This window comes from Lithobates pipiens, unplaced genomic scaffold, assembly GCF_037356315.1.
Source record: "Lithobates pipiens isolate NorthernLeopardFrog02 unplaced genomic scaffold, aLitPip1_a1.2 Scaffold_35, whole genome shotgun sequence".
NCBI classification, from domain to species: domain Eukaryota; kingdom Metazoa; phylum Chordata; class Amphibia; order Anura; family Ranidae; genus Lithobates; species Lithobates pipiens.
In genome coordinates, this window is record NW_027507811.1 from 2,633,922 (window position 1) to 2,654,866 (window position 20,945).

General features: G+C 44.0%; 4 protein-coding genes across 4 annotated transcripts in view; 2 read left to right on the forward strand and 2 right to left on the reverse strand.

The window, feature by feature from the left end:
- Positions 1-3,018, forward strand: part of LOC143955332 (uncharacterized) — a 58,153-nt gene extending 55,135 nt beyond the window's left edge. The window contains 1 exon segment of the mRNA XM_077465402.1: positions 1,135-3,018. Coding sequence (XP_077321528.1) covers positions 1,135-3,003 — 1,869 coding nt within the window. The 3' untranslated portion in view covers positions 3,004-3,018.
- The window catches only part of LOC143956045 (uncharacterized), a 296,417-nt gene that overhangs the window by 166,463 nt on the left and 109,009 nt on the right, over positions 1-20,945 (reverse strand). The window lies entirely within an intron of this gene.
- LOC143955742 (uncharacterized) overlaps positions 1-20,945 on the reverse strand; it is a 273,000-nt gene that overhangs the window by 143,870 nt on the left and 108,185 nt on the right. The gene's annotated exons all lie outside the window — the stretch shown is intronic.
- On the forward strand, positions 105-1,135 carry LOC143956004 (uncharacterized). Its single transcript, XM_077466133.1, has 2 exons — positions 105-356; positions 467-1,135. Exons 1-2 carry the CDS (start codon positions 120-122, stop codon positions 668-670), a joined length of 441 nt encoding a protein of 146 aa, XP_077322259.1. The 5' UTR covers positions 105-119; the 3' UTR covers positions 671-1,135.

Consider the following 20,945-nt stretch of genomic DNA (forward strand, 5'->3'; position numbering starts at 1 on the left):
CTGTATTCCCGGGATTCCACACAGGAAGGTCACACCATCCCCCACCAACATCAGGTAGATGAGGAACAATCACTGATAGTATCATTAGGATCTGTACATTATCTGCATTGTTACCATTGATGTCATTTTTATTATATATTCAGAGTGGAAACCTGAGAGATCCTAAAGTTGAGGTTAAAGAAGAGATAAAAGAGGAGGATGATGAGGATGGGGTGATGGAGGAAGAACACAAAGATCTGTACCAGAACACCATGGAGGAGTCATCCAGATACAGGAACCCACCAGAGAGATGTCCCCGTCCTCTGTATTCCCGGGATTCCACACAGGAAGGTCACACCATCCCCCACTGTTACAAGGTTGGTGGGACGGAGAATCTAGAACATGGACTTCTGGAGAGGATGTGTTGATTTTCTATGTAAGATTATATTTTACAGATGATATTTTCTCTCTGATTTTCTTGGTTTAGAGTGGAGATCCAATGGATATAGAATTTGAGGTGAAATCAGAAGAAGAAGAGAGGTATGTGAGGGATGATCAGCAGTCTATGGAGGAGGATGGAATAACGGGGACATTTATAGAGGAGGACACTCCTACAGAGATCAGCACAGGTGGGTCATTAACACTAAATCCATTCCTCCACCCATACTGCTCACTGATTGGTCCAGAGTAGGGCGGGGGCTGGGTGATATCAGCCTGTAATCCCCTGGTCACTTTCCTGAGCTGTGTTCCCCGTCCTGTATTCCTGGATTTCTCTCCGATAATCTTCCTTCTCTGTGCTGGCAGGAAAATGTTGACTTTTGGTGTTGGCGTTTCTCAGCATAGGCCCCTGGGGGATGTGTTTTAAATCTTGGCAAAAGGGGGACCTACTCAATATTAGGTGGGTGGTTATGATTTCATGGCCACTTGGTGTATTGCATGGTACATACTCCTGACCCCTGCACTATATACTCTGTTGTACATTACATACTCCTGACACTCGTCCTATAATCCCCTCATCACTGTCACTCCTATAGAAGACAGTTCTCGTTGTTTCCTCACTCTCTGACTAAGGTCCATGAATAAAGAAATGATCTGGTAGGAGATCAGAGGACCCATTTACTAGTTACCTTGAGGGGGGAATTGTAAGATCCTCAGAGACAAAGCTGCCTGATGTGGGCGGAGTCCTGGTTTAGGGGAACCAATCAGCTCATGTCTAGTAATAATCTTTGTATTTCTATTTTAGTAGATGGACGGGAGATGAGGAAAACCTCAGAGGATTGTCTCACTTTGTCTCCAGACTGTAAAGTAGAAGATGAGGACATCACACAGTATAGTCCAGGAGAAAACCCGACTACCTCAAATGTCCATCCGGCACCACACAGTGTAGATGGACCATCGTATTCCTCTTATCCCGAGGAACCTCAGACTGTGCGGGACGGTGCCGGACCATCGTATTCCTCTTATCCCGAGGAACCTCAGACTGTGCGGGACGGTGCCGGACCATCATATTCCTCTTATCCCGAGGAACCTCAGACTGTGCGGGACGGTGCCGGACCATCGTATTCCTCTTATCCTGAGGAACCTCAGACTGTGCGGGACGGTGCCGGACCATCGTATTCCTCTTATCCCGAGGAACCTCAGACTGTGCGGGACGGTGCCGGACCATCGTATTCCTCTTATCCCGAGGAACCTCAGACTGTGCGGGACGGTGCCGGACCATCGTATTCCTCTTATCCTGAGGAACCTCAGACTGTGCGGGACGGTGCCGGACCATCGTATTCCTCTTATCCCGAGGAACCTCAGACTGTGCGGGACGGTGCCGGACCATCGTATTCCTCTTATCCCGAGGAACCTCAGACTGTGCGGGACGGTGCCGGACCATCGTATTCCTCTTATCCCGAGGAACCTCAGACTGTGCGGGACGGTGCCGGACCATCGTATTCCTCTTATCCTGAGGAACCTCAGACTGTGCGGGACGGTGCCGGACCATCGTATTCCTCTTATCCTGAGGAACCTCAGACTGTGCGGGACGGTGCCGGACCATCGTATTCCTCTTATCCTGAGGAACCTCAGACTGTGAGGGATGGTGCCGGACCATCGTATTCCTCTTATCCCGAGGAACCTCAGACTGTGAGGGATGGTGCAGTCCTTCCAACGCATAAGAGGTTTCCCTGTACTGAGTGCGGGAAGTGTTTCCGTTTTAAATACGATCTTACTGTGCATAAAAGAACTCACACAGGTGTGAAGCCGTTTCCCTGTCCTGAGTGTGGGAAACGTTTTTTAAGTAAGTCAAATCTTTGCAAGCATCACAGAATGCACACAGGTAAGAAGCCTTATTCCTGTTCTGAGTGTGAGAAATGTTTTGCACAAAAACCAGAGCTGGTCACACATCTAAGGTATCACACGGGGGAAAAGCCTTATTCCTGTTCTGAGTGCGGGAAATGTTTTGTACAAAAATCAGAACTGGTCATACATCAAAGGGTTCACACGGGGAAAAAGCCATATTCCTGTCCTGAGTGTGGAAAATGTTTTTCACAGAAAGCCCATTATAACACCCATCAGAGACTGCACACGGGGGAGAAACCCTATTTCTGTCCTGAGTGCGGGAAAAGTTTTTCACAGAAATGCCATTATAATAGCCATCAGAGATTGCACACGGGGGAGAAACCATATTCCTGCCCTGAGTGCGGGAAATGTTTTTCTAGGAAGTTCCATCTCTACACACATCAGAGATGGCACACAGGTGAGAAGCCGTATTCCTGTTCTGAGTGCGGGAAATGTTTTGTACAAAAATCTGATCTTGTCACACATCAAAGGTCTCACACAAAGGAAAAGCCGTATTCCTGTCCTGAGTGTGGGAATTGTTTTTCAAGGAAGTCCAATCTTTCCAAACATCAAAAATCTCACACAGGGGAGAAGCCGTACTCCTGTCCTGAGTGCGAGAAATGTTTTTCAAGGAAGTCCAGTCTTAGCTCTCATCAGAGATCTCACACGGGGGAGAAGCCGTATTCCTGTCCTGAGTGAGGGAAATGTTCCTCCCTGAAGTCCTGTTTTCCTGTACATCAGAGGTCCCACACAACCCTCGAGGTGTATTAGTGAGTGCGGGAAATGTCTTGTATATGAATGTTGCTGGCTATGTGGGGAAGAAGCACCCCCTGATATACACCTCAGATATACTCCATGGCTGAACCTCATCATGGAAGAAACAGTTCATAATGAGCAGAGAAAAATAAAAATGGAGTCATTACCTCTCTTTGGCTGAGTACATTTTGTGGTATGGAGACTTAGAGGTCTATTATTCTCTTGCAAGAGGTCTGTTTTCGCAAGCCGTCTTCCAGGACGAAACACGTTACCCCACCACTTAAAAGGAATCCCTCTAGCAGGTGGGTCTGGAGGCGGGCGATGTGCGAACTTATTTAAGAGCCTTCCCCACTCGTCATGAGATGGAAGCGTTTATTCAGCGTTTAGAACATGGTTTTCATAAGGAGATTCAATCTGTAAATAAAGAACTACAGGCAACCGGGAAAAAAATTGTAGAAGTGGAGCGTTCTGTAGATATATTGGGAGATAGTGTGCACCTACAGGAGCAGCGTATAGATGCCCAAGAATCGCATATCTACACATTATTTCCATTATGGGAGGACCAAGACAACCGTAATAGAAGAAATAATATTAGGATAAGGGGACTACCAGAAACGGTCAGAAGTGAAGAGCTAGTCATAACAGTTAATCAAATTTTTACATCATTGTTGGGGAAACCAGGGGAATCAAACTTGGAACTTGATAGAGTACACCGGACAATGGGACCACGAAAATTAGATCCAGATAAACCAAGAGACATCATTTGCCGAGTGCATTTCTATAAGGATAAGGAGGAGATTATGAGAAGGGCAAGAGAGAGAGGACGAATTAATGTTAACGGAGCAAATATACAATTGTTACAAGATCTATGTCAATTCACTTTGGAGAAGAGGAAGGCGTTAAGGCCTTTATTAAAAATGTTGCAAGATCGTAACATTGTATATAGGTGGAACTTTCCCTTCCAACTACAAATTAAGAAAGACGGCAGGTGGTTAAATTTACGTGACCCATCCGATATCCCTGTTATACAAGCTGCCTTAGGTTTGCCTGATCTCCCAGTAATAATTTGGCCTCAGACATATACACAGTTTAGGAGAACGGAATATCGGGAGGGTAATAGAATAAACCAAGTAGAAAACCCAAGGTCCAACCTGGCAGACTAAATACGCAGGTGATCTAGAGTGTAATTGTAATAATAATAGCTAACTTGATTAATAATGGATTAAGAAGGGCAAAAGAATGTTTCTTAGGAATGTTTGTGTGTAAAGGGATCTCTGAGGAGTGGGGGGAAAAAAGTGGGGAGGGAAATGAATAAATGTGAAAATTAATATATTTTGTTCTCCCCCTTCGGTGGGGTGTTTTTCACTGGTGTAGGTTTTTTTATTTTTTTTTTATTTTTTTATTTTAGTTTTTTTGTCTTTAATTTTTTTTGGTTTGTTTGCCCACTCCTCACCATCCTCATGTTCTTCTACACTTATTATGGTATACTGCTGTTTCAGTTATCCGATTGTGTTCTAAATTTTTTTTTTCTTTTTTTCTCTTTATTCCTCTGCATTGTTTATTATTACTCTGCTTGTTTCTGGATGCCCATAGTCACTGCGTAGAGACATCCTCAATGCTTTCCAACTGTACCCCTTTGTAGGTACACCGTCCCTCGGGTAGGGCTAGGTGTGTTTTTTGGATTAAATTCCATATTGGGCGGGGTTTTTTTTTTTTTTTCTTTATCAAATTAGTCAACGTTTTCCTGGGTAACTCAGGGATCGGGGAGAGGGAGCCTCTCCAATTTTAGGGAATTCAACTTTTATTTTTCCCCCATTTTTTTTTTTTTTTTTTTTTCTTCTCTTCCTTTCTTCTTTCTCTCCTTTATAATTCTATATGGCAGCAATTTTCTCCTCTCCAGCGTCACTGAACCTCTGTACTTACAATGTTAAAGGCCTCAATAATAAATCAAAAAGAGGCCAGATTCTATATAATTTACACAAAGCTAAGGTAGATATTATACTCCTTCAAGAGACCCACTTTAGAAGTGGTAATATCCCAGTGTGTCCACGTAAACATTATTCGCAATGGTTTCATAGCACTATGTCGAATTCAAAAGCGAGAGGGGTTTCTATTGCTTTCCATAAACATTTACCATTACAGAATTTGGATTATAAGGCTGATTTAAATGGAAGATATTTGTTTCTTAACCACTTCCCAACCAGGCCAATGCATATATACGGCCGGGTGGGAGCCGTCTACTTCTGACAGGACGTTCGGGAACGTCCTGCAGAAGTAGCGGGATCGCGCGCGCGCGTGTGCCCGCGCAGCGGCGCGATCCCGATGTGCTCGTGTCACCCGGACACGGCACATCTCAGATCGGCAGGAGGGCTCTGTGATTGGCCCTCCTGATCACATGACGGCCGTGTCCAATCTTGGCCGTCATGTGATGTAAACAAACAAGCCGGTTGCTAGGCAATCGGCTCTCCTCTCCTCACACGGAAGTCATCGCTGAGGAGAGGAGAGCAGATCGCTGCAGCCGGCTGATGATCAGTGAGTATGAGATGTTTTTTACAGCTTTTTACTCACTGATCATCAGTGTAGTGTAAACACACATACACAACACAGTGTAAACACAATGTCCCCACACATGTCCCCAAAACACACATGTCCCCAAAACACACATGTCCCCAAATAATAAAAACACATGTCCCTAATAATAAAAACATGTCCCCCACATATGTCCCACTAAAATCACATGTCCCAATGATTATCTGCGCACATATGTCCGTGATCACCTGCACACATATGTACATGATCATTTGCGTACATATGTCCGTGATCACACAAAGCAATTATTATACACTTAACGGATTTTTTTTTTACCAAAAACATGTAGCAGAATACATTTTGGCTTAAATTTATGACAAAATTTGATTTTATTGGATTTCTTTTAAAATAGAAAAAAGAAAATATTGTTTTTTTTCCAAATTTCCGCTTTTTTTGCGCTTATATCGCAAAAAATAAAAAACTGAGTCGTGAATAAATAACACCAAAATAAAGCTCTATTTGTGCGAACAAAATGATAACAATTTCATTTGGGTACAGTGTAGCACGACCGCGCAATTGTCACTGAAAGCGCGAGAGCGATGAACGCTGAAAATTGGGCTGGGAAGGAAGGGGGCGAAAGTGCCCCCCGGTATTGTAGTGGTTAAAATCAGATTGTGGGACAAAATCTTCACAATTGCGAACTTATGTATTCCAAATCATGATCGAACTATGACAATCGAGCGTTATCTTAGTCTTTTAGCGGACTTTGCAGAAGGCACTGTTTTGGTGGGAGGAGATTTTAATCTAGCCTTGGATCCTATATTAGATACCTCAGCTCAACGATCGAATGTTCCATACTCTCGTTTTAAAGCACTCAAGAATAAACTTTTTGAACATAGATCAATCAACCTATGGTGGACCCTTAACCCTAAAGATCGCAATTATACATATTTTTCATCAGCACATAAAACATATACAGTGGTGTGAAAAAGTGTTTGCCCCCTTCCTCATTTCCTGTTCCTTTGCATCTTTGTCACACTTAAGTGTTTCGGAACATCAAACCAATGTAAACAATAGTCAAGGACAACACAAGTAAACACAAAATGCAATTTGTAAATGAAGGTGTTTATTATTAAAGGTGAAAAAAAATCCAAACCATCATGGCCCTGTGTGAAAAAGTGATTGCCCCCCTTGTTAAAACATACTATAACTGTGGTTGTCCACACCTGAGTTCAATTTCTCTAGCCACACCCAGGCCTGATTATTGCCACACCTGTTCACAATCAAGGCATCACTTAAATAGGAGCTGCTTGACACAGTAAGGTCCACCAGAAGATCCTTAAAAGCTACACATCATGCCGAGACCCAAAGAAATTCAGGAACAATTGAGAAAGAAAGTAATTGAGATCTATCAGTCTGGAAAGGGTTATAAAGCCATTTCCAAAGCTTTGGGAATCCAGCGAACCACAGTGAGAGCCATTATCCACAAATGGCGAAGACATGGAACAGTGGTGAACCTTCCCAGGAATGGCCGGGCGCCCAAAATTACCCCAAGAGCGTAGCGACGACTCATCCAAGAGGTCACAAAAGACCCCACAACAACGTCCAAGGAACTGCAGGCCTCACTTGCCTCAGTTAAGGTCAGCGTTCATGCCTCCACCATCAGGAAAAGACTGGGCAAAAAATGGCCTGCATGGCAGAGTTCCAAGGAGAAAACCACTGCTGAGCAAAAAGAACATCAAAGCTTGTCTCAATTTCTCCACAACACATCTTGATGATCCCCAAGACTTTTGGGACAACATTCTGTGGACCGATGAGACAAAAGTGGAACTCTTTGGAAGGTGTGTGTCCAAGTATATCTGGCGTAGAAGGAACACTGCATTTCATAAAAAGAACATTATACCAACAGTAAAATATGGTGGTGGTAATGTGATGGTCTGGGGCTGTTTTGCTGCTTCAGGACCTGGAAGACTTGCCGTGATAAAAGGAACTATGAATTCTGCTGTCTACCAAGAGATCCTGAATGAGAATGTCCGACCATCTGTTCGTGTACTCAAGCTGAAACGAACTTGGGTTCTGCAGCAGGACAATGATCCTAAACACACCAGCAAGTCCACCACCGAATGGCTGAAGAAAAACAAAATGAAGACTTTGGAGTGGCCTAGCCAAAGTCCTGACCTGAATCCTATTGAGATGTTGTGGTATGACCTTAAAAAGGCAGTTCATGCTCGAAAACCCTCTAATGTAACTGAATTAGGACAATTCTGCAAAGATGAGTGGGCCAAAATTCCTCCAGGACGCTGTAAAAGCCTCATTGCACGTTATCGCAAACGCTTGGTTGCAGTTGTTGCTGCTAAGGGTGGCCCAACCAGTTATTAGGTTTACGGGGCAATCACTTTTTCACACAGGGCCATGATGGTTTGGATTTTTTTTCACCTTTAATAATAAACACCTTCATTTACAAATTGCATTTTGTGTTTACTTGTGTTGTCCTTGACTATTGTTTAAATTGGTTTGATGTTCCGAAACACTTAAGTGTGACAAACATGCAAAGGAACAGGAAATAAGGAAGGGGGCAAACACTTTTTCACACCACTGTAGTAGAATAGATTTTTTTTTAACTGGCCTGAAGGTGTTGGAATGGAACCCCTCTATAGAAATCGGATCATTTATTTGGTCTGACCATTCACCAGTATTATTGACCATGACACCCCCTCAGATCCAGGGTACAAATTGGTCGTGGCGTCTTAATGACACACTTACGTTAGATCCAATCTGCCATAAAGCAATTGTAGAGGCGATTGTTAATTTTATTTCTGATCATGAACAGGATGAAACTGCCCTACCCTTAAAATGGGAAGCCTTAAAGGCGGTAGTAAGAGGGGTGTTCATCCAACACGGTTCACGTCTTAAAAAAGAAAAATTTAAAATGATTGAAAATACCTTATTAAAACTTCACACTTTGGAAACTTTACATAAAGCCCATTGTTCTCCAGAAATATCAGCCAATATTTTCTCTACAAGGGTATCACTATTACAGTTTTTTAAATCGTCCCAGAGCTTATATCAACAAAGACGAGCAGTGGGTAGATATAGATTTGAGAACAAGTGTGGGAAAATGTTGGCTGATATACTACATCCACGTCCATCACAGACTTTTATACCAAGTATTAAAAAACCAATCGGGAGAATTGACATCAGATCCACATGTGCTTCAACAAACCTTTAGGGATTATTTTTCGGCCCTTTATAACCTGACCCCTCCATCAATGTTGGAGGATAAGGGAGTTGGAGAAAATATTATTAAAGAATATGTGCGGGAAAACGCCATTCCGACAATAGATGAGGTCACTAAGGAATCTTTGGATTCTCCATTTTCGCTTGAAGAATTATTGGAAATAATCGCCAATATTCTGACAAATAAGAGCCCAGGCCCTGACGGATTTACACCTAAATTTTATAAAACTTGTAAGGAACATATAGCCCCGTTTATGCTTCAAGTGTTTAATTCAATCTCTTCTAGTAATCAATTCTCAAAACAGACTATAGAATCCCATATCACTTTGATTCCTAAACCAGAAAAAGATTTAACACTCTGCTCTAGCTACCGACCTATATCTCTGATTGGGGTAGATTTAAAGATATATGCTAAACTGATTGCGCTTCGTCTCCAATCACCCCTCTCAAGCTTAATACATACGGACCAGGTAGGATTTGTTCAAAGTAGAGAAGCACGTGATAACACGATCAAAACTTTCTTATTAATGAATTATGCACAAAGGGCTAAAGTATCAGTATGCCTTCTCTCAGTTGATGCGGAAAAGGCATTTGACTGGGTGGGATGGCTCTTTCTCAAACATTCCGTAATGCAAATAGGACTAGTACCTAATATACTCCATAAGATCATGGCACTATACACTAAACCGACAGCTAGAATAAAGATTAATGGCTCATTGACAACGAATTTTCATATACAAAACGGTACCCGGCAGGGATGTCCCCTATGCTTTATGTTATAGTAATGGAATATTTAGCAACAGCTATTAGACGGAATATCTCCATTACTGGCATACAGATTAAACAAAGGGAAATAAAATTGTCCTTGTTTGCTGATGATCTATTACTATATATCACTAATCCACATATTGCACTACCTTCTATATTATCTGAATTTCAGCGGTTCGGGATATTGAGCAACTTCAAAGTAAACGTATCAAAATCAGAAATTCTTAAGCCCCGTACACACGAGAGGACCTATGTCCGACAGACTTCCGAAGGAGTTCCGCCGGAGTTCTGCCGGAGTTCCGACAGAGTTCTGACGGACTTTTCGGCTGAGTGGACTTAGCCACACACAATCACACTAAACTCTGACGGATTCGAACGTGATGACGTACGACTGGACTCGAATAAGGAAGTTCATAGCCAGTAGCCAATAGCTGCCCTAGCGTCGGTTTTAGTCCGTCGGAATAGCATACACACGAGCGAATTTTTCGAAGGGACCGGGTCCGGCGGAGTTCCGTCGGAAAAATTTGAAGCATGTTCCATATCCTAAAGTCCGTCAGACTTTGGTGAATCAAAAGTCCGTTGCAGCCCACACACGATCGAATAGTCTGACGGAATCAGTCCGTCGGACTTTGGACGTTGAAAAGTCCGCTCGTGTGTACGGGGCTTAAATGTGTCGCTTATACCCGAACAAGTTGCTATGCTGAGAGCTGATTTTTCGTTTAAGATTTGCTCCTCAGCGTTAAAATATTTAGGCGTTAAAATTCCCGCAGACCCAAACCACTTATATAAAATGAATTACGTACCTCTCCTGCAACGTACTCTACAAGACTTTAAAAAAATACGATGTCAAGCAACATTCATGGTTTGGGAGGATCAATATATTAAAAATGGATATAATACCGAGATTTTTGTATTTTTTTTCAAACTATTCCTGTCTGTGTCCCCAGATCATTTTTCTCTACTTTACAATCGGCCTTTACAAAATTTATCTGGGGCCATAAAAAACCAAGACTACAAAAGAAATTATTATCATTACCAAAAACAAAAGGAGGTGCGGGCGCACCTGACTTGTATTATTACTATGTTTCGGCAGTCTTGACTAGACTGGTGGATTGGTTTTACTGTTCGGAAACTAAACAGTGGGTAAAATTAGAACAAGGGTTGAACCAATTAGATTTAAAGGTGTTGCCATGGGTAGATTTATCTGGTAGCAAGCTACATCGAGAATTATTAGAGAATATGCCATCTCTTACATCCCATCTGCTGAATATATGGGTTAAAACAGTTATACAATTGAAACTGTCTTCCTACGAAGGACCAATGACACCCCTATTTGGCAACCCTTTTTTTCCCCCGGCATTAAATAGGACAAGTTTTCTTATATGGAATAGGGAATCTCATTATAGACTGAGCAATATTTTATGCCAGGGAACAGTTCCGTCTTTAATAAACCTATTCCCTATACAGCGACCATCTTTCGTGCAAATGCTGGAACACCGGCAGTTACTGACGTTTTGGTCTTCTATTCGTTCGAGTAAATCCCCGGGTAGAGATTTAACACAACTTGAAATTCTTCTGACACAAGATCAAAAACCAAAACACGTTCTATCAGCGCTTTACAAGATGTTTATAATTAAAAACCATCCGGAGCCCCCGGAATATATAAATAAATGGGTTAATGAGATCAATGTTCAAATTGAGGTTGGGGAATGGGAGAAGGCATTTAAGCTATCCCACTGCTTATCACAGACCAGTGGCGTAACTAGAACCTTCAGGGCCCCGATGTAAGAAACCATGAAGGGCCCCGCCTGAACCCCAGCCAGGGCCCTTCCCTCCGAGTCCGGCGGTGGAACTCCAGGGCGTGGTCACAGATATGACCTTTGTGAGCCCTGTAGTTCCACCACTGGCATCAGTAGTTTTTTTTATTTTATTTTTAGGTGCCCCATTGGGGGACTGTCCCTAGGCAGGATGGGGTCCCCGTCCCCGGAAGAGATGAGGTCCTTTTCTCCAGGGTAGATGAAGTTACTGCCCCCAGGTGAGAAGGGGTCCCTGTCCCCAGGGGAGATGGGGGTCCCTGTCCCCACGTGAGAAGGGGTCCCTGTCCCCAGGGGGAGATGGAGGGGTATGTAATGGTGTGTGGGGGATGGGGTCCTCTCACTCACCATGACCAAGCTGCAGGCCGCACACTTATCCATGTTGGCCTGGGCACCATCCAGTGTGCTGGACGGGTGATCAGCATATCTCCCAGAAAGACCTTTCATCATCTGTGTATGACGGGGGAGGAGGGGGGCTGGCTGACAAGCCTGCAGTGTCCTCCGGGGAGCCGACTCTCATAGGGCTGCACTGCATCTGTGTGCTTAAAGTTTGTTTTCCCGGGAGAAGTATGCAGTGCAGTGTGGGCCGGACTCGGGGGGAGGGCGGAACTCTGGCTGGGGAGAACAGACATCGGACTGAGCGGCAATGCATGAAGCAGGAGAGGGGTACTCTGAGGAGCCAGCCGAGGACACAGGTCATGCGGGGAATGCACAACTAAAGAGCAGCAAGTGTGATAGTCGAGCATGGAGCTCTGCTTGTCACCCTCCACCTCCAGCCACTCGTGTGCATGGTGCACTGGTACCCCTAGCTGCCTATGCTACTGCCGGCCATATGTAGAGGGGGCTGCATGGGCCCCCTGCAGCACAGGGCCCAGTTGCGGTCGCAACTGCTGCACCCCCTATAGTTACGCCCCTGTCACAGACAACTAAAGCACAAGAGACGAACTATAAGTTGCTCTCAAGATGGTACTGGAGCCCAGTGACATTACACCGTATATACCCAGAAAAAACAGACATATGCTGGCGGTGCCATACAGAGAGGGGCTCTTTGCTCCATATTTGGTGGAAATGTCCCCTAATTTTTTGTTTCTGGGAAAAGGTTATGCAATTATACACACTAGTTACTGGGGAGATAATCCCAAATACGCCGCAAATTACCCTTCTCTCCATGTTACCAGGAACATATAAGAACATTAAAAAGAAGCTTCTTGGGCACTGGTTGATTGCAGCAAGAACTGTGATACCGCGTCACTGGCAATCAACTCAGTCCCCTACGATAAACGAATGGGCCTTAGAAATGGATAATATAGAGAGGATGGAGATATTTATAGCACAAGAATTAGATACGTACGAAAAATGCCTCCTGGTTTGGAACCCATGGAGGCAGTATAGGAAATTGGTAAAAAGCTGAAGGTAGAAGGAGGAAAGAAATGGTAGGAAAGACTATGCTGGAGGAGAGAGGAGGGGAAGGGATGGAGGGGAGGGAAAGGGGGGGGGGTGGGGGCCCCCTTGTTTCACTTTTTTTGTGGGGTTTTTTCTTCGTTTTCTTTTTCCCTTTTTTTTTTTTTTCGGTGTTAAAGTACTTAAGATATGTATTTATTATGTATGTAAGTTCGGAATTTGTTTAAATATGTGTAATGTTCTACAATAACTTGAAATAGAATCAGAATTAACATAAAATAAAAATTGAGTCATTACCTCTCATTGGCTGAGTACATTTTGTGGTGTAAACTCTTGCAAGAGGTCGATTTTCTCAAGTCGTCTTCCAGGAAGAAACACGTTAACGCCAGCATCTCAGAAGGAGATCACCAAATTGCTATGCATAATCTTTTATGAATAGATCCCTTTGGCCGGGTTCACACAGGTCCGGCTGCGGTTTGCCCTCCGGTGTCCTGTGCATTTTGTGTTCACCAGTTCAGGTGCAAATTTTTCCCCGAATTCGCACCTGAAACCCGACCCAGAAACGCACAGAACCCTTTTTCAAATTCACTCCGCAGCCGCCCCAGACATGTGAACCGGCTCCATTGAAAGCCGGTCACACTCACGTTATGCAATTTGGGTGCTGTGTAAAACATGCACCCAATTCGCATATATATATATATATATATGAACCCAGACTAAATGGCAGGAGACTTTTATATATAGATGGGAAGTGTGAGGGGAGTCACTGTTGGGGCGCAGGGTGACCAAGAAATGAATGAACCCTGGAGGTGGTGTTACTTTGGATTCAGGTCCATGTCCCTCCAAGACACACAGACTCTGGGAACCCTGTATATGCCATATTATAAATAGTGACTGATTCATAATGTTGTGGCTCATAGAAGATGCTGATGTCATCAACTCCAGCCACCTGTCTGTGTTCTGCTATAATGTGTTTATTGTAAATAAGGCTAGTGTGGGCTCTAAGAGCCTTTCACCCATTGTTGTTTGTGTTAATTAACCTCTGCTATTGTGAGAAGGTTTTCTGTGTTCTATTTATGATAATGTTGATTGTGTCTTCTGAGCTAAAAGACGGCAAGTCTGTCCTAAAGGTCATGTCTATTAGGTTTCTGGTTACAGGTGTATTGTTAGAGTAATATGAGCAGGAGGGGGAAACCTCCTCTTCTACTGTATATAAATACTTGTCATTTTGGTTCTAATAAAAAGGAGTCTGATTCCTGTTTGACCCTCCATACAGAGCCTCGTCTCGTACTTGGGGGGGAAGAATTATTCGAGCTAGGAGACGTGAAGTCTGTCCTACAGGTCATGTCTCTGAGTCGCTTGGTCTGGGTAAATGACCTAGTAAACTAGCTCATGTTAATTAGGTTTCTGGTTACAGGTGTATTGTTAGAGTAATATGAGCAGGAGGGGGGAACCTCCTCTCTCTTCTACTGTATATAAATACTTGTCATTTTGGTTCTAATAAAAAGGAGTCTGATTCCTGTTTGACCCTCCATACAGAGCCTCGTACTTGGGGGGGGGGGGGGGGGGGAATTATTCGAGCCAAGAGACGTGAAGTCTGTCCTACAGGTCATGTCTCTGAGTCACCTAGTCTGGGTAAATGACTTGGTAAACTAGCTCTTGTTAATTAGGTTTCTGGTTACAGGTGTATTGTTAGCCCCCGTACACACGGTCGGACATTCTGCCAACCAAATCTGTCGGATTTTGTCCGTCGGATTGTGTCCGAAACTGTTGCATACACACGGTCGGACAAAGTTGTCGAAAAATCCGATCTTTCAGAACGTGATGACGTAATTTAGTTACGATAGGACTACGTTCAGGCTAGTAGCCAATAGCTTTGATATAGGAATTTGATCTGAGCATGCGTGGCACTTTGTCCAATCGGAATTCTCTACACATGATCGGAGTATGTCCTATTGGACCAGTTTGTTGGAAAATATTTCCAACAAGTTGGAAAATTTGGTCTGACGGATATTTCGACGGAAACAGTCCGATGCATACCACACACAGTCGGATTATCCGACAACACGGTCCGATAGGACACATTCCGACGGATTCTCCGACCGTGTGTACAAGGGCTTAGAGTAATATGAGCAGGAGGAGGTAACCTCCTCTTCTACTGTATATAAATACTTGTCATTTTGATTCTAATAAAAAGGAGTCTGATTCCTGTTTAACCCTCCATACAGAGCCTCGTCTCGTACTTGGGGGGGGGGGGGAGAATTATTCGAGCTAGGAGACGTGAAGCCTGCCCTAAAGGTCATGTCTCTGAGTCACCTAGGCTGTCTAAAGGATTAGATCAGTGATGGCGAACCTTGGCACCCCAGATGTTTCGGAACTACATTTCCCATGATGCTCCACTACACTGCAGAGTACAGGAGCATCATGGGAAATGTAGTTCCAAAACATCTGGAGTGCCAAGGTTCGCCATCACTGGATTAGATAATTAGCTAATGTTAATTAGGTTTCTGATTACAGGCTGTATTTTCATCCTGCTGTATATATTTGTGTGAGATCTCAAAATAAAGAGTCAGATGCCTGCTTGACCCTCAAGACAGAGCCTCGTCTCGTACTTGGAGGAATAATTATTCCTATGGGTTTCTTGTTCGGCTGATCGGAGTGTTTGGTAGCTGCCTTTGTGTTCAGAAATGGAATGTCCTAAACGGCTTTAAACCCCCTTCATACTCGGGGTGTCATTACAGGAAGTATGGAGCAGATAAATGACTATTGTGTCACCCATGCATAGAGATATATATGTGGATATGAGGCCAGGGAATCGGCCGATGAAAAGGTAATTATATTTAGATAATAAGATAATAGTCTGGACTAGAGTTTAAAAAGGTGAAAATGCACCTTTCACCTCCTAGCAATGTTATTTACCAGGCTGCAGCTAGGGGGAGCTCTGTGTGACCACAGCACAGTGATCCCATCTAGCTCACAATAACCCTTTCAATGCTAGAGGTTTTTTTTTTTTTTTAGAAGGTAAAATGCAGATTTTTGGGGTTGAAGATTAGATCAAACCCCCAAACATATATTATCTGAAAGCAGAGGCCCCGGAGAATAAAATGGTGGTGATTGTTAAGATGTTCCTCGCACACAAATTTCCCCTTCATATCCGGGTTTATTTTCTCCTTTTCCCCTGTTTGCTATGGTGTGATCTTTTCTACAACACCTTGTTATAATAATGTAACACGTTGTGTATTGTATTGTACGACTCCGCCTCCACATTCCAGGCCTTTTACGATTTCCTGATTTTATGACTGCAAATCTTATAAAAAAGTGAAAAAAGTTGTGCGTTTCGGTGCGCCGACGACAATATCTATATATTTCTCGTAGGTGACGTTTTAAGCCTTCGGAGGTCATCAGTTTGGAATTAACTGTGAATAATGGTCCTAGAGTGCAGTGGTCAGGAGTATATCTATACCCTCACATAAGGGTCTGGTATGGTATGGTTTGGGGTGGGAGGGGGGGCACCCCACGCCATTTTCTTTTTTTAATTTTGGCGTGGAGTTCCCCTTTAAGAACCTCAGTGCACACGTCACACCGCAAGTCAGATCATGATGATCCGACTTGGAGGCGACTTCTATTAATATCAATTGGCTGAAAGTTGGATCAGTTAAGATGGCCTCTCATAGGGAACCACTGATTTTGAATAGCGGCAGAGAAACGCTGCTAAAAGCTAACGTGGCTAAAAGTGTATCTATACTCCTGACCTCTGCACTCTGTATGGCGCCTTGAAAAAGCCCCCTGCTTAAAAGTACATACCCCCCATGTTGAGTATGTGTGGCCTGGTATGATCCAAGAGGGGGCACTTGCTTGTTCCCCCTTCCCTGACCTGCATGCTCAGGTAAGGGTCTGGTATGATGTTTTGAGGGGAAACCCCACACCAAAAAAAAAAAAAGTGCATGGTATGGTCTTGGGTCTTATAGAGTCTTGGGGGAGGGGCCCCCAAGCCATTTTTGTTTTCATTTTGGCATGGGGTTCCCTTTCAAGATCCATACCAGACTCAAAGGGCCTGGTATGGATCTTGGGGGGGGGGGGGGACCTCCAGGCCGTTTCTTTTACATTTTGGTCGTGGGGTTTCCCTTCAAGATCCTCAGAGCACAAGTCGGATCATGATGACCCAATTTGGATGCGACCTCCATTCAAATAATTGGGCTAAAAGTCGGATCAGTTAAGACGGCTCTCATAGGGAACCATTGATTTTGACGTAAAAAAAAAAAAAAAAATGCTTCACGCAGCTTAACAACGTTCCTGTTTAGCAGCGTCAGATCTTTTTACAGCCTGATTACTTTCACCCGACTTGTTCATTCCCCGACTTAGTTAGGGGTAGGGGGAACACTTTGTGGGGGTGGGTCAGCCAGACCTCTTGACCTTTGGGGATCCACCTGCTAACCTTGGGAGGAGGTCCCTATTTCAATCCCTGAGTCCTAACCTTGTTTTTCAAGGGGAAACCCTTAACCCTAACCCCTATACCTAACCCATAACCCTAACACTATACCTAACCCATAACCCTATAACTAACCCATAACTCTAACCCAATACCTAGCCCCTAACCCTATACATAACCATGACCCTATACCTAACCCATAACTCTAACCTTATACCTAGCCCATAACCCTAACCCTATACCTAACTCATAACCCTATACCTAACACATAACCCTAAACCTCACCCATAACCCTATACCTAACCCATAACCCTGACCCTATACATAACCCTAATCCATAACCCTAACCTTATACCTAACCCATAACCCTAACCCTATACATAATCCTAACCCATAACCCTAACCCTCTACCTAACAACTAACCCTATACCTAACCCATAACCCTATACATAACCCTAACCCTCTACATAACAACTAACCCTATGCCTAACCCATAACCCTATACCTAACCCTTAACCCTAACCCCTATACCTAACCCATAACCCTATACCTAACCCATAACTCTAACCCTATACCTAGCCCCTAACCCTATACATAACCCTGACCCTATACCTAACCCATAACTAACCCTATACCTAACCCATAACCCTGACACTATCCATAACCCTAACCTTATACCTAACCCATAACCCTAAACCTCTACCTAACAACTAACCCTATACCTAACCCATAACCCTAACCCATAACCCTAACCCTATACCTAGCCCATAACGATAACCCTATACCTAGCCCCTAACTCTATACATAACCCTGACCCTATACCTAACCCATAACTCTAACCTTATACCTAGCCCATAACCCTAACCCTAACCCTATACCTAACTCATAACCCTAAACATCACCCATAACCCTATACATAACCCTATACCAAACCCATAACCCTGACACTATCCATAACCCTAACCTTATACCTAACCCATAACCCTAAACCTCTACCTAACAACTAACCCTATACCTAACCCTCTACCTAACCTTCTACCTAACAACTAACCCTATACCTAACCCATAACCCTAACCCTATACCTAAACCATAACCACTGGTCTTCAGAACGCGCTGGCCCTGAGCTTTTATTTTATTTTTGCAGCTTAAAAATGCCTATGCCACAGCTTTTAAAAGCCTGTGTGTGCATGAGGCCGTAGAATAACACGGAGAGGCGTTTTTAAGCTGCAAAAAAAAAAAAAAAGTCTGAAGCTCGTAAAAAAGCAGCTGTAAAAACACCCCGTGTGCATGAGGCCTTACATACACAGCTACACACACGTAGACGCTAAGGTTTAGTTTCAGACCGACAATGACAAAGAATCCCAGGCCTTGCACAAAAGAATATCACCTCTTTTATCCATGGGATCCTTAACCACATCAGGACCGCCGCACGCCGATATACGTCCTAAATTTGAAGAGGGATTTCTTTGCAATGGTAGCAGATAGCTGCCACAACCCTGGTATCCTCTTCTTCGGCCGGTGGTCCGGTTTCCGATAATAGTGGTCTCTGTGGCGGATTCGTCGTAAGATCACTTTTATCGGCAGCGGGAGAGGGCCCACCCCGTCCCGCTGCGCTCCGGTTCCCTTTCCACCGCTTACCGGAGCCGTCGGCAGCAGTGCAGGCGATCGAATGCTTGTCCTTCCTGGGCATGGAGACGAGTGAGGGGAAGATGGCCCCCCCACCCGTTTCCAGACCATTGCAGGGCGGAAGCGACGTCAAAATGTCCCTTCCGCCCATAGCTCTTAAAGAGACATACTTTTTTTGTTTGGGGGCTCTAAGTAATTTTCAAGCAAAAAAAATCAACATCAATCTCAGAAAGAGGCTTGGTCCATAAGTGGTTAAGGGTCCCCACATCGTGAATTAAAAAAGAACAAAACAGTAAAGTTAGCCAAATTTTTTTGTATAATGAGAAAGATGATGTTAAGCCGAGTAGATACCCAACATGTCACGCTTTAAAATTGCACCCGCTCGTGGAACGGCGCCAAACTCTGGTACTTAAAAATCTCCATAGGTGACGCTTCAATCTAGCGGCACTTAAATTTTTACACATAAATGTGTAACTCCCGCAATACAGGTAAATGTAAGATGGGAAGCGGAAGAAGAGAGGGATCCCAGGATAGTGTAGTATGTTTTGAAACAATTTCATTTATTTAATAAAAATTATGGTAACAGGTACTCACATTCACAAAGTAAATTACAGTCATCAAGCCACGAGTGGCGAGCTCGCCTGCATCCCTTCTGGTGCCTCTACGTCCCTACATGTATCGTCACGGTCACATGACTTCATTAGGGTATCCCGCTCGTGGAATTACTTCATCAGGGGAGCCTGCTCGTGGAATGACTTCATCAGGGGAGCCCTCTCGTGGAATGACTTCATCAGGGGAGCCCTCTCGTGGAATGACTTCATCAGGGGAGCCCTCTCGTGGAATGACTTCATCAGGAGACCCCGCTCGTGGAATGACTTCATCAGAGGAGCCCGGTCGTGAAATGGTGGCAAACTTTTACCCTTAAAAATCTCCATAGGCAACGTTTACAAAATTCTACAAGTTACCAGTTTAGAGTTACAGAGGAGATCTAGTGCTAAAATTTTTGCTCTCGCTCCAACGATTATGGCGATACCTCACATATGTGATTTGAACATTGTTTACATATGTGGATGTGACTTACGTGTGCGTTCGCTTCTGTGGGAGAGCAAATCAAATTTGTTTTATTGTTTATTTTACTTACTTTTTTTATTTTTACGCTTTCTTTTTAAACATTTTCATTTTATTTTTTGATCACTTTTATTCCTATCACAAGGAACGTAAACCTCCCTTATAATAGGAATGGTGCGTGACAGGTCCTCTTAATGGAGAGATGTGAGGTCTATAAGACCCCCACATCCCCCCTCCAGGTTGGGAAGACTGAGATAAAAACAAAACAATTACCGATCTCTTTCTTTCCAGCTGAGATCTCGGCTTTGTTTACTGCCACAGCCTGGAAGCGACGTCATAAACGCCACCAGCATGGGCTCTCCGATGGTCATAGAGATGACTAGGGACCATCTGGTCCCCGAAAATCTCTATGATCATCGTCAGGCAGCGGATTCTTTCTCCGGGTCCCCAATCGCATGGGCGAGCCTGGAGAAGCACCGGAGGGCTGCGGGAAGGGGGTGGGGATGTCCTCTCCCACTGCCTGTAAGAACGATCAAGTTGCTGAACTGCCACTGCGATTGGTCTTACGGTGCATAGAATCGCCGGCTGAAAAGGATATATGATCTGCAGCTGCACCCATCATTCAGATATCCCCACTGAAAGTCTTAGCCCTTGTACACACGGTCGGAGAATCCGTCGGAATGTGTCCTATCAGACCGCGTCGTCGGATAATCCGACTGTGTGTGGTCTGCATCGGACTGATTCCGTCGGAATATCCGTCGGACCCAATTTTCCAACATGTTGGAAATATTTCCCGACCAACTGGTTCGATCGGACATACTCCGATCATGTGTAGAGAATTTTGATCGGACCAAGTGCCACGCATGCTCAGATCAAATTCCTACATCAAAGCTATTGGCTACTAGCCTGAACGTAGTCCCATCGTAACGAAATTACGTCATCACGTTCTGAATGATCGGATTTTTCGACACCTTAGACCGACCGTGTGTTTGCAACAGTTTCGGACAAGATC

What these genes read in the sequence shown, in the direction of transcription:
- LOC143956004 (XM_077466133.1), top strand. Translation starts at nt 120, where the DNA reads ATGTCATTTTTATTATATATTCAGAGTGGAAACCTGAGAGATCCTAAA. An exon ending in CCATCCCCCACTGTTACAAG is followed by an intron (nt 357 to 466) that starts GTTGGTGGGACG and finishes TTCTTGGTTTAG; the next exon opens with AGTGGAGATCCAATGGATAT.